This window comes from Scyliorhinus canicula, chromosome 5, assembly GCF_902713615.1.
Source record: "Scyliorhinus canicula chromosome 5, sScyCan1.1, whole genome shotgun sequence".
NCBI lineage: Eukaryota > Metazoa > Chordata > Chondrichthyes > Carcharhiniformes > Scyliorhinidae > Scyliorhinus > Scyliorhinus canicula.
In genome coordinates, this window is record NC_052150.1 from 214,483,914 (window position 1) to 214,498,272 (window position 14,359).

General features: G+C 50.0%; 1 protein-coding gene across 6 annotated transcripts in view; it reads right to left on the minus strand.

Moving 5' to 3' along the window:
* LOC119966565 (tetratricopeptide repeat protein 21B-like) overlaps positions 1 to 14,359 on the minus strand; it is a 151,078-nt gene that overhangs the window by 75,429 nt on the left and 61,290 nt on the right. For all 6 annotated transcript variants that reach the window (XM_038798472.1, XM_038798469.1, XM_038798468.1 and 3 more), the window contains 3 exons: positions 12,346 to 12,546; positions 2,349 to 2,478; positions 844 to 1,001 (listed from right to left, as the gene is read on the minus strand). In XM_038798472.1, the coding sequence (XP_038654400.1) occupies positions 844 to 1,001; positions 2,349 to 2,478; positions 12,346 to 12,546 (489 nt within the window). The remainder of the gene's footprint in view (positions 1 to 843; positions 1,002 to 2,348; positions 2,479 to 12,345; positions 12,547 to 14,359) is intronic.

Genomic DNA, 14,359 nt, shown 5'->3' on the forward strand with positions numbered 1-14,359 from the left:
GGTCTTCAAAATCACGAGGAGAGTCTGGACAGAGAGGTTTGAGCGAAACTATTCCCTGTTTTGTTACCTGTGTGGTAGGTAACATGTGCTACTCAATCCAGTTACAGCAGACGAGGGGCATGAGCTGACAGCAGACGCTTCCGGAAGAAAGCTCGAAGTCGTCCAGAAGTGTATGTAAGGTTTATTGAGTAACAGAACTTAATAACTGTGTGAGTTCTTACTTTAAGAACTATACTAACAGAACGGTTACAACTTTTACATACAACAACTAGGCCTGATCACACTAACAACCCTGAGCTAAATCTCTGCTTCTGCTCTCCTCACAGTCTAATCAGCCAAAGAGACCATAGGGCTTCTCCTTTTATACCTGCCAGTGCTGCCCCCTAGTGATCTTTTCATTTCCCATCAACCCCTTCTGTACATACCCATGTAAAGATCACTACATTCCCATTGGTGGAAGGATTGGGAATCAGAGGGCGCAGATTTAAGCAATTGGGAAAGGCAGCATTGGAGTCATTTTTCACACAGCGGGTGGCTAGGATCAGGAATGCGCAGCCTGAGAGTGTGGTGGAGGCAGATTCAATCGGGGCTTTCAAGAGGGAATTGGATTATTACCTGAAGAGGAAAAATACGCGGGGCTATGAAGAGAAGGTGAGAGAGTGGCACTAGGGTGCATTGCTCATTTCGGGAGCCGATACAGACATGATGGACCAAATGGCCTCCTTTTGCGTTGTAATAATTCTGTGATTCTGCATAAAACGCAAATACTTTTTAAAAATACTTTTTTTCCCTATTAAGGCAGAAATGTTGGATGTAGTCATGGACCAGTGAGGTGGCTCTCACCTGAAAGTTGTAGCTGAGGCCCATTTCCAGAGAATGGGAGCATTCTTCAAAATTGCATTGGGCCAGGTGTATCTGGGCCATAAGCAGGTGGCCATCAGAATAACTAGGATCCAGCTGTAGATACTGCTGCAGGGTGGTCTGAGCTATGTTCAAGCTACCTGCACAGGACGAAGAACAGGTTACGTGAAATCTGCTCACGGCATCCTTTTTTTTTTATCCCTTTCATTCCCAAAGCATAAGCCGTAGATTTTGCACAATGTTGAGGCAAAGTTCCTGGTAGTATTTATATATTTGACATAAGTACGATGAAGCAGGGATTTGGTGGAGTGAGCTGACAGCTGTCCCTTCATGCATGGAGTCTTGGTTTCAACTCCCATGGCCCTATACAAAAATGAGTTCAGTCTCAATCCATTTCCTCATGGGAACAACATTTAACATGATGTGGCACTACAAGGAAAATACTAGGGGATCAGGGGTTATGGGGAGAAGGCAGGAGAATGGGGATGAGGAAAATATCAGCCATGATTGAATGGTGGGGCAGACTCGATGGGCCGAGTGGCCTAATTCTCTTCCTATGTCTTATGGTCTTATATAGAAACAAGAATGGACCATTCAGCTTCTCCACCATTCAACCAGCTCATGACTGATCTGTACCTCAACTCATTTACCGACTCCACTTCCATACCCTCAATACAATTGCCCACCAAGAATCTAACGATTAGAGTCGTGAAGCGCCAATTGTTCCCAGCATTCATACCCTTTTTTGGAGGTGAATTTCAAATTTCTACTCCCCTTTGTTTGAAGAAATATTTCATGATTTCCGTCCTAAATGGCTGGGCTCTAATTTTAACGTTATGCTCCCTTTCTTCTAGATTTCCTCGCCAAAGGACACAGTTTGCCTGCATAAAGAACAACGAACAAAGAAAAGCATAGCACAGAAACAGGCCCTTCGGCCCTCCAAGCCTGTGCCAATCTACCCTATTGAGTCCTTGTAACATTATTGGTGGCTCAAACCCGGTGTTGGAGGGTATCATCTAACCTGCAAAAAAGGCTGCTGGAAAGAGGGACAAAGGAAAAGCAGATACAAAAGGACTTAAAAGCTTCTCTACCATACAAGGCTCCAGTTGCTAAGCAACCACTGCTAGTTTTATTCTTCAAGCAATAGCCCTCTCTCAGCACAATAGAAACACAGTTGGAACTTAACCAACCCCCACTTTTGTTCTTTGTTCACACATACAGACATCTTTGTCCAGCATGAATCTAACTGTAGGTTTTGCGCTTCCGGTTCAATACCCATACCCGCCTCCCTGAGCAGTCGGCGGAATGTGGCAACTAGGGGCATTTCACAGTAACTTCATTTGAAGCCTACTTGTGACAATTAGCGATTTTCATTTAATCAGGGTCAGCATGAATGGATAATAAATGTGTTTTTGCCCATTGCGTGAGTACAAATTAAGAAATAAAATATACAAGTCTATCCATGGCCATTACCAAAATCACCTTACCTGACATGTATCTAATTTTGGCCACATAGTACAGAAGTTTCCTAATCCCAGGGGCTGCCTTGACCAGTGGCTCCAGAATCATTGCAGACTGCCTCAGTAGAGGAGAGAAGGGTTGTCCTAGCAGCATAGACTGGAGGGAAGAATCGCCACATAACATACAAGAGTTAAGGGTAGTTGAAACATTTGCATTCTTGATTCTGTCATTGTCAATCTAAAATGAGATCGCAAAATTAGATTTGACTCCAGCTGTATAGGGTAGGTTTCCCCAAACTTTTTGAACTGTGGAACCCCTTGTGAACACCCAGAAGGATCGGGGAACCCCAAACATTTTCATATTGTCGAGACCCCTTTTTTTGCTACGGAAGAGGTGTGAACACAGATGTCAAATGTAAAGAAGTTTTTTCCAGTTATATCGATGCATGTATTGGGAATTAGAAAGAGACTTACTGTCACAAATACATTTGCCAGCTACATTGTCCTCTCACGTGATCCGTCTGCTTGCTCAAAGGACTGCCCGGTCACTCGGAGCCCCCCACAAAGCATATTCATTCTGAGGCCTGCCTGCCCATCCGCTCCAAGGCCCACCCGCTTCAAGGAACGCCCCCTCATTTCGAGGACCACCCCCTCATTCCGAAGACTACCCACTCGCTCTGAGGCTCACCTGATCACTCCGAGGCTCTCTCACTCTGTGATTGCCCGTTCGTTCTGAGGCCAGCTCCTCCTCTCGAGGTTCACTCGATCCAAGGACCGCCTGCTCTGAGGCCCACCCACCCGCTCTGAGGCCCACCTGTCCGCTCGGAGGCTCGCTTACTCTGAGGTTCGCCTGCCTGCTGTGATGCTCCCTCTCTCCGAGGCCCTCTTGCATCGAGGATTGTCCGGTTGCGCCGAGGACCACCTGGCTGCTCCGAGGATCAACACCCACCTTAGTAGCTTAGTGTCTGATTGCTGCCCCCACCCTAATTGCTGAGAGGCAGTTATCTGTCAGTCATCTGAAATCTGCTTAGTGGCACAAGGGTGGGACAATGTGTTTTTCTGTTTGAAGCTGAAGTAGTGTGAGTCACCCTGGTTAGCTGAGTTCTGTATAAAAGACAGACAGAAAGCGCACGCAGTAAGTTTTGCGCAGATGAAGGAGACACATCCTGAGTGAGTGAGACACATCCAGAGTGGGAATTGGAACTTGGTAATTTGGTGCAGTGAGGTAATTTGGTGCAGAGTGGGAGAAGGTGCTTTTTCTCTACCGTTTTGTTCTCTTTCTTCTGGCCTGTAACTGTTAATCTGCAGGGAGAGAACCAGAGAGCATCCTGGGAAGGTAAGAGATTTTTATTTTATTTTTATTACCTTTTCAAATTGTGTGTGTGGTGGGGGGGGGGGGGGGTGACTGTAAATGACATCACAGTAAAGCTGTGACTTGATTGGCTGGTTGGAAATCTATTAAATTTGAAAGAAAAGTATTGAAAAAAAATCTAATTGATCAACAAGATAGTGGAGTAACTAAACCTGAGGGCAGAGATTGGTATTTAGCATTTAATTTACAGTTAAAATCATCGTGCATCAGGGCCATATAGTTAATTGTAACTTAATCTAACAATAATTCAAGTGTTTAAATTAATTATCTAGTGCAGTGCTCCAGCTGTGAGATGTGGCAGATCTGTGACGCTTCCAGCGTTCCAATCGACTACATCTGCAGTAAGTGTAACCAATGGCAGCTCCAGGTCCGCACAATGGTGCAGTGGGTTAGCCCTGCTGCCTCACGGCGCCGGGGTCCCAGGTTCGATCCCGGCTCTGGGTCTCTGTCCGTGAGGAGTTTGCACATTCTCCCTGTGTTTGTGTGACTTTCACCCCCACAACCCAAAAGATGTGCAGGCTAGGTGGATTGGCCACGCTAAATTGCCCCTTAATTGGACAAAATGAATTGGGTACCCTAAAAAATATTTAAAACAATGGCAGCTCCTCACTACTGTCGGAGCAGCAGTTGGACGCACTTAGGAGCATGCAGGTGGTGGAAAGCGTAATAGATAGGAGTTATAGAGATGTGGTCACATCCAAGGTGCAGGCAGAGAGATGGGTGACCACCAGAAGGGGCAGGCAGTCAGTGCAGGAATCCCCTGTGGTTGTCCCCCTCTCAAACAGGTACACCCCTTTGGATACTGTCGGGGGGGAATAGCCTCTCAGGGGAAAACAGCAGCAGCCAGAGCAGTGGCACCACGGCTGGCTCTGATGTTCAGAAGGGACGGTCAAAGAGCAGAAGAGCAATAGTCAGAGGGGACTCTACAGTCGGGGGCACAGATAGGCGCTTCTGTGGACGTGAAAGAGACTCCAGGATGGTATGTCGCCTCCATGGTGCCAGGGTCCAGGATGTCTCCGAACGTGTAGCGGGCATCCTGAAGGGGGAGGGCAAACAGGCAGAGGTTGTTGTACAATTTGGTATTAACGACATAGGCAGGAAGGGGCATGAGGTCCTGCAGCAGGAGTTCAGGGAGTTAGGCAGAAAGTTAAAAGACAGGACCTCTAGGGTTGTAATCTTGGGATTACTCCCTGTGCCACGTGCCAGTGAGGCTAGAAATAGGAAGATAGAGCAGCTAAACACGTGGCTAAACAGCTGGTGTAGGAGGGAGGGTTTCCATTTTCTGGACCACTGGGAGATCTTCCGGGGCAGGTGTGACCTGTATAAGAAGGACGGGTTGCATCTAAACTGGAGAGGCATAAATATCCTGGCCACGAGGTTTGCTAATGTCACACAGGAGGGATTAAACTAGTATGGCAGGGGAGTGGGTACCGGAAGGTGAAAGCATTGAGGGAGAATGAAGGAATAGGGCCAGTATGGCTCTGAGGAAGAGCAGACAGGGAGATGTTGCTGAAAACAGCGGGACTGGTGGCCTGAAGTGCATATGTTTTAATGCAAGAAGTACAACAGGTCAGGAAGATGAACTGAGAGCTTGGATTAGTTCTCAGTTCCAAACTGAGAGCTTGGATTAGTTCCTAGGAGCTATGGGCTGGGATTCTCCCCTACCTGGCGGGGCGGGGGGTCCTGGCGTAGCGGAGTGGCACCAACCACTCCGGCGTCAGGCCTCCCCAAAGGTGCAGAATTCTCCGCACCTTTGGGGGCTAGGCCCGCGCCGGAGCGGTTGGCGCCACGCCGACTGCCGCCAAAACCAGCGGCAACGGCCTTTGACACCCGCCGCCCGGCGTCGGGGCTGGCCGAAAGGCCTTCGCCGGTTCACGCACGCACCAGTGCGTCAGCGGCCGCTGACATCACCACTGGCGCATGCGTGGTAGGGGGGTTCTCTTCCGCCTCCGCCATGGTGGAGGCCGTGGTGGCGGCGGAAGAAAAAGAGTGCCCCCACGGCACTGGCCCGCCGGTCGATCGGTGGGCCCCGATCGCGAGCCAGGCCGCCATGGGGGCACCCCTCGGGGTCCAATCGCCCTGCGCCCCCCCAGGACCCCGGGGGCCCGCTCACGCCACCAATCCCGCCGCCACCAGAGGTGGTTGAAACCACGTCGGCGGGAGAGGCCTCTCAGCGGCGGGACTTCGGCCCATCGCGGGCCGGAGAATCGCCACGGGGGGGCACGCCGATCACACGGCGTGATTCCCGCCCCCACCAATTCCCGGGTGCCGAGTATTCCGGCCATGGCGGGGGGTCGGAGAATTTCGCCCATGATGTTGTTGCCATTACAGAGACCTGGTTGAGGGAAGGACAGGATTGGCAGCTAAACGTTCCAGGATTTAGATGTTTCAGGCGGGATAGAGGGGGATTTAAAAGTGGCGGAGGAGTTGCGCTACTGGTTACGGAGAATATCACAGCTGTACTACGGGCGGACACCTCAGAGGGCAGCGAGGCTATATAGGTAGAGATCAGGAATAGAAGGGTGCAGTCACAATGTTGGGGGTTTACTACAGGCCATCCAACAGCCAGCGGGAGATAGAGGAGCAAATAGATAGACAGATTTTGGAAAGGAGTAAAAGCAAAAGGGTGGTTGTGATGGGAGACTTTAACTTCCCCAATATTGACTGGGACTCACTTGGTGCTAGGGGCTTGGATGGGGCAGAGTTTGTAAGGTGCATCCAGGAGGGCTTCTTAAAACAATATGTAGATAGTCCAACTAGGGAAGGGGCTGTACTGGACCTGGTATTGGGAATGAGCCCGGCCAGGTGGTAGAAGTTTCAGTAGGGGAGCATTTCGGGAACAGTGACCACAATTCAGTAAGTTTTAAAGTACTGGTGGACAAGTGGTCCTAGGGTGAATGTGCTAAATTGGGGAAAGGCTAATTATAACAATTTTAGGCAGGAACTGAAGAACCTAGATTGGGGGCGGATGTTTGAGGTTAAATCAACATCTGACAATTGGGAGGCTTTCAAATGTCAGTTGAAAGGAATTCAGGACCGGCATGTTCCTGTGCGGAAGAAGGATAATTACGGCAAATTTCAGGAACATTGGATAACGAGAGATATCGTAGGCCTCGTCAAAATGAAAAAGGAGGCATTTGTCAGGGCTAGAAGGTCGAGAACAGACGAAGCCTGTGTGGAATATAAGGAAAGTAGGAAGGAACTTAAGCAAGGAGTCAGGAGAGCTAAAAGGGGTCACGAAAAGTCATTGGCAAATAGGGTTAAGGAAAATCCCAAGGCTTTTTACACGTACATAAAAAGCAAGAGGGTAGCCAGGGAAAGGGTTGGCCCACTGAAGGACAGGGGTGGGAATCTATGTGTAGAGTCAGAGGAAATGGGTGAGGTAATAAATGAATACTTTGCATCAGTATTCACCAAAGAGAAGGAATTGGTGGATGTTGAGTCTGGAGAAGGGTGCATAGATAGCCTGGGTCACATTGAGATCCAAAAAGACGAGGCATTGGGCGTCTTGAAAAATATTACAGTGGATAAGTCCCCAGGGCCTGATGGGATCGATCCCAGAATACTGAAGGAGGCAAGAGAGGAAATTGCTGAGGCCTTGACAGAAATCTTTGGATCCTCACTGTCTTCGGGTGATGTCCCAGAGGACTGGAGAATAGCCAATGCTGTTCCTTTGTTTAAGAGAGGAACTGCAGGCCGGCGAGTTTTATGTCAGTGGTCGAGAAACTACTGGAGAAAATTCTTCGAGACAGGATCTGCTCCCATTTGGAAGCAAATGGATGTATTAGCGAGAGGCAGCACGGTTTTGTGAAGGGGAGGTCATGTCTCACTAACTTGAAGAGGTTTTTGAGAGGTCACAAAGATGATTGATGCAGATAGGGCAGTGGATGTTGTCTATATGGACTTCAGTAAGGCCGTTGACAAGGTCCCTCATGGCAGACTGGTACAAAAGGTGAAGTCACACGGGATCAGGGGTGAGCTGGCAAGGTGGATACAGAACTGGCTAGGTCATAGAAGGCAGACAGTAGCAATGGAAGGGTGCTTTTCTGATTGGAGGGCTGTGACTAGTGGTGTTCCGCAGGGGTCCGTGCTGGGACCTTTGCTGTTCAAAATGATTTGGAGGAAAATGTAACTGGACTTATTAGCAAGTTTGCAGATGACACAATGGTTGGAGGAATTGCAGATAGCCATGTGGACTGTCAGAGGATACAGCAGGATTTAGATCGTTTGGAGACTTGGGCCGAGAGGTGGCAGATGGAGTTTAATCCGGACAAATGTGAGGTAATGCATTTTGGAAGGTCTAATACAGGTAGGGAATATACAGTGAATGGTAGAACCCTCAAGAGTATTGACAGTCAGAGAGATCTAGTTGTACAGGTCCACAGGTCACTGAAAAGGGCAACACCGGTGGAGAAGGTAGTCAAGAAGGCATACGGCACGCTCGCCTTCATTGGCCGAGGCATTGAGTATAAAAATTGGCAAGTCATGTTGCAGCTGTATAGAACCTCAGTTAGGCCACACTTGGAGTATAGTGTTCCATTCTGGTCGCCACACTACCAGAAGGATTTGGAAGCTTTAGAGAGGGTGCAGAAGAGATTTACCAGGATGTTGCCTGGTATGGAGGGCATTAGCTATGAGGAGCGGTTGAATAAACTCGGTTTGTTCTCACTGGAACGAAGGAGGTTGAGGGGCGACCTGATAGAGGTCTACAAAATTATGAGGGGCATAGACAGAGTGCATAGTCGGAGGCTTTTTCCCAGGGTAGAGGGGTCAATTACTAGGGGCATAGGTTTAAGGTGCGAGGGGCAAGGTTTAGAGGAGATCTAGGAGACAAGTGTTTTTACAAGGAGGGTAGTGGGTGCCTGGAGCTCGCTGCCGGAGGAGGTGGTGGAAGCAGGAACGATAGTGATATTTAAGGGACATCTTGACAAATACATGACTAGGATGGGAATAGAGGGATACGGACCCCGGAAGTGCAGAAGATTTTTGTTTAGACGGGCAGCGTGGTCGGCACAGGCTTGGAGGGCCCAAGGGCCTGTTCCTGTGCTGTACTTTTCTTTGTTCTTTGTTCTCTGAGGACCACCGACTGCTGCGAGGACCACCCGCCTCGCTCCGAGGATCACCCACCGACTGCTGCGAAGATCAGCCGCCCCACTTTGAGGATCACCCGCTTGGTCGGAGATCCATTTACTTTGACGCCCGTATGCCCTCTCCCAGTCCCGCCTGCCCGCCGTGAGGCCCACTTGCTCCGAGGCCCACTCATTCCAAGGACCCCCCGTCCTTCTGAGGCCTGCCTGCCCGCCTGCTCCGAGGTCCACTCCGTGTAACTCACACTTAGTCCGAGGGTCCATCACGCCACTTGTCTTCTGCACGATCTTCACTGCTGATTGTTGGCTTTTCTGCCCAGCAACAGTGAGATCGAATAAATCAAATGAACCGATTTGTTTTCTCTAATTAGTCTTCTCAAACTTTGCGGATTCAAACCGCCATTTGTCAGTCATGTGACGGCCACCAGTTTCACGGGCTCCTGGAGAACTTTTCAAGACCCCCCAAGTTATTATCCAAATGGGAAGTAGATTCAAAATGAGTCTGGGCAGAGGGATCTGGGAGTTTTTGTTCATGGATTCCAGAAAGTCGGTGTGTAGGAACAGCATGTAATTAAAAAGGCAATTGGAATGTTCGCATTTATTGCTGAAGGACTGGAATATTAAAGTAGAGAAATGTTGTTGCAATTGTAGGGTGTTGGTGAGACCACATCTGGAGTACTGTGTCCAGTTTTGTCTGCTTATTTGAGGAAGGATATGGTGGCATTGGAGGCAGTTCAGAGAGTTATTCAATGGTTTCAAGAAGGAAATAGATCTATTTCTGACTTTTAAAAAATGGGTTAAAGGGATTTGGGGACAGGTGGCAAGGTGAATTTAAGACCAGGAAGAGATCAGCCATGATCTGATTGAATGGCGGAGCAGACTCGAAGGGCTGAATTGCCTACGTCTGCTCCTAATTCCTATTTTCCTACATTGAGTACATAAACCAAAGCTGGTACTGAGGGAATGCTGCACCGTCGGCTGTTGCTAAAAGGAGATCAGAGTTTGGGTGGATGTCAAAGATCCCATGGCACTGTTCTGAAGAAAATTCGAGGCGTCATTCTCCTGGTTATTTATCCATCAAACTGCACCTGAAAATAACAGCTTGTCTTGTTATTATCATATTGGTCGGGACTTTCTGACTCTGCTAGCCTGCAGGCATTGCCATGGGCGGGATAGAAAATGTGTAGAGCAGCCTAGAGTCAATGGGACAGTTGGGGTGGTCATTAAGGGGCAGGTGGATTGTGTGTGGTGGGGGTGGTCGGGAGGGTCCTGGGGTTAATGGTGTCTGAGGAGGTCAGGGGTACTTCCGGGTAGTTGTCAGGGGGCTGAAGGGTCGTCAAGGAATTGTGTGTGTGGGGGGTGGGGAGTGGGGAGGAATTTTTCAGGGTTCAGTAGTGGTTCGGGGTAGTCGGTACTATAGTTACCAGGGGCGACATTCTCCCCTACCCGGCGTGACGGAGGGTGCCGGCGTGGGGGAGTAGCGCCAACCACTCAGGGGTCGGGCCTCCCCAAAGGTGGGGAATTCTCCCCACCTTTGGGGGCCAGCCCCGCGCCGGAGCGGTTTGCACCAGAAGACCGGCGCAAAAAACCGGCGCCCCCAGCAGCGGGGCTGGCCGAAAGGCTTTCGCTGGTCGCCGCATGCGCTGGCAGTGACTGCCGGCGATGCGCGATGTGGGGTTCTTTTCCGCTTCCGCAATGCGAAGGCCGTGGCGGCCGCGGAAGAAAATAGTGCACCCAGGGCACTGGCCCGGAGTCTGAGCGGGGGGCCCCGATCGCGGGCCAGGCCACCGTGGGGGCACCCCCCCGGGTCCGTTCGCCCCCCGTCCCCCCCCAGGACCCCGGGGCCTGCTCGCGCCGCTGATCCCGCCGTTCCAGAGGTGGTTCAAACCTCGGCGGCGGGAGAGGCCTCCCAGCGGCGGGACTTCGGCCCATCCGGGCCGGAGAATCACCGCAGGGGCCACTCCGATTGGAGTGGCGAGATTCCCGCCACCGCCACTTCCCGGGTGGCGGAGAATCTCTGCCACGGCGGGGGCAGGATTTTCGGCGGCCCCAGGCGATTCTCCGACCCTGCTGGGGGTCGGAGAATTTCGCCCCAGGAGTTATAACTGGTATTAATCCTTCTACATTTTCTTGGGTAACTATTCTGCTAATTGAGTCTGAAGACTTGAACTTTAAATCGGTGTTTCAGAGGATTCCAGATACAGGGTATTTGCCTTGTGGAAGTTGACACCTCCCAGGAAATTCCCATGCAGTGTTTGTGTAGGGGCTTCCAAAGGATCACCTGGTGCATCCTCCAGATTACCTCTCGGGTGTGACCCTCCACAAAATGAAAGATCTGGGCCTATGGTTTATGCCTGCAGCCAGTGCTAATGCTCTATTCACTGGCTGCTACATATGAAGAGTACAGAATGTACTGATTAAATTGCTTCGACCAACTCTCTGCTCACCATTGCAATCTTCCCACACATGCAGTTTGCAATGGCTCCAAATTTCATATAATTGCCGAACCGTGATCGAACATCAGTGCACCTTCTGGAGCAGCAGTGTATGTGTGGCAGCAACTCATGGATTTGTGCATTTAACTGCAAATGCACGGACACCGCATTGGCCGTCCAATTGGTCCGGTTTTAACGGTTAGCGCCGCTGGCCTCAGCTATATTTCTGTCCGAAAAATATAATGGATTCGATGCGGTTCATGGTGAGAAACAAGGTTGAATAGATCAATCGTCTTTTCTCATTCCAAACTCTTTCTTCTTCGCAATGGCATCCAATGTTAGAATCTTACTTAAAATAAAGAGTTGGATTAACCCGACTGGCGAATGAACACGAACTGCTGAGCACGAATTGAAGAAAGAAAGACTTCCATTTCTATCGTCCTTTTCATGGCCACTGGACATCTCAAAGTGCTTTACAGACAGTGAAGTTCTTTTGAAGTGTAGTCATTGTTGTAATTAGGAAACACAGCGGCCAATATGCACACTGTAAATTCTCACAGACAGCAATGTGATAATAGCCAGATAATCTGTTTCTTTGTGGTGTTGATTAAAGGATAAATGTTGGCCAGACTCCTGGGGCGGGATTCTCCCCTACCCGGCAGGGCGGGCGGTCCCGGCGGCGAGGAGTGGCCGCCCCAAAAGCAAGGGGCTAGGCCGGTGGCGGAGTGGTTTGCGCAGTGCCGGCCAGCGGGAAGGGGCTTGGCGGCACGCCAATCGACGCTGAAGGGCCTGCGCCGGCCGGCGTGAGTTGGCACAAGGACGGGAGCATCAGTGTGTGCTGCCGTCATCCTAGCGCATGTGCAGGGGGGTTCATCTCCGCGTCGGCCATGGCGGAGGACCACAATGGCCGCACGGAATACAGTGCCCCCACGGCACAGGCCCGCTAGCGGATCGGTGGGCCCCGATCACGGACCAGGCCACCGTAGGGGCACCCCCCAGGGCCAGAAAACCTACCTCTTAGTTCATGCTGTTGGAACCACCCCCCCAACCCCACCTTGTGTTCGACAATTGGAGACATTTGCTACATTAAAGGTGTTGCATAAATGCAAGTTGTTGTTGTTGGTACTCACCTGGTCAGGGCAGAGGGCCAAGAGTTTCTTTACAATATCAAGCAGGAATTCAGGGTTGAGCTTCTCATAGTACTCCAAGCCAAGAGGGAGGTCCTCTAATAAACGGAAGTGAATGTCTAAAGCTCGGTTCAGAAGTTTGATGATGATCTTTGGCTCTTTGCCTTTATCGACAGCTAACACTGCTTGAAGATAGGCCAGCTCCTTTAAGAGAATACAGTCATAATTTCAGCTAAATTGAGCAAAAAGAATGAGACAATGAGGCCCTTAAAATCCGCTGGATATTGTGCCATACCTCCGCCCGCCCCCATCCCGGTGCACTTCCAGCAAGGGGGTGCAGTGGAAGGACCAGGAAATTAGGCTCGGACCCCAACCAGCCTTGCTGATGTCTTTCCAGCAAGGGGGAGGGGGCAAAACCTCTCTCCCTCGTGGGCACATCTACTTACTTCACCCTGGGTTACGCCAGACGGCTGGCATGAAGAGTGGCCTGAGGAAACTCTGAGGGAAACAGCTGTCCGAGACGGGTGCTCAGCCCATTGAGAAAATGGTGCTGGGGCAGAGCTGCCAACTGGAGAGCGAACAGTTGCCTCGGCTGGATTACCTGCTCGGTAGCATAGTGGTTAGCATAATTGCTTCACAGCTCCAGGGTCCCAGGTTCGATTCTGGCTTGGGCCACTGTCGGCACGTTCTCCCCGTGTGTGCGTGGGTTTCCTCCGAGTGCTCCAGTTTCCTCCCACAGTCCAAAGATGTGCAGGTTAGGTGGATTGGCCGTGATAAATTGCCCTTCGTGTCGAAAACTGCCCTTAATGTTGGGTGGGGTTACTGGGTTAAGGGGATAGGGTGGAGGTGTGGGCTTGGTAGGGTGCTCTTTCCAAGAGCCGGTGCAGACTCGATGGGCCGAATGGCCTCCTTCTGTACTGTAAATTCTCTGATTCCATGATTCTCTTGTCAACGGAAGAGATGGGTCCATAGCAGTGCGGCTGCTCAAGTTGAGAAAACATCAGTGGGGCCAGGAGCAGATATAACGGGAGGCTGCACCCCATCACTGGGGGACCAGGTTTAGGGGAGAGAAAGCCTATGGGTTTTAGGACGCTAAATATCATTGGGCCAGATTTTGTGGTTAGCATCAAAGGAACAGCGCTCGCCTTTCACCTCACTGAGGCCAAGAATGAAACTCCACATTTGTAAAACAAAAGCTTTTCAGGGCCAGAGATGTTGCTCAGCAATAACCATCATGTAGTTAAAAACAGCTGCCAAACTTTTTCGACTGTCTTTAGTGGGCAGGTGCCACAAGTTCATGCCATTACAATAATTTCCGTATCAAGTCCACCGAAGAGGATTGCAATAGTGCAACAGTAAGTGCTGGAATTGCACATTTACTTGCGAATGTATGACTGCAGAGATTGCTGACCAATTTATCTTGTTGCAACAGAGAGCTCTGCTCGCCTCAGCTTTACTCCTGCTGCATATATCTAGCCCCAAATAATGTTCACCTCTCCACAAAAAATTATTTGGGCATTTCAGAACTATCTTTGTGTAATACGTCCACGGAGGCAGAAGTCTCTTCACCACTATTCCTTTTATTACAAAACCAACAGCCAAACAACCAGGTGCATTCAGCTGGCTGTCAACACTGGGACTGCAACTCCCTGTTATATACTGTCTCTGTCTGATTGAACTACTAATCAGGGAACTCATATTCTAATTGGCCAATCTCAAAGGCCAGGCCTAAGTCATTACACTTTGTAACAGACATTTCATCCAAAAATACTCATTAAGGCTCTTCTCTGTTTTTGTATTAACTATTCGTGGTAAATGCAAATTGAAAATTATATTAGCGTAAGGATCTGCTGGGGGGGGAGGGGTATATGACTCAATATTCTTTGAAAAATCAGAAGAGTTCTTTTACAAGGCAATCGCGTTTAGATAGCAAAATATATATTTTAGCCCAGTCACGTTAGCCCTAAATGTGATTCTGCTGGCAGGAAACCCAAACAGATCACAGATCACACAATCC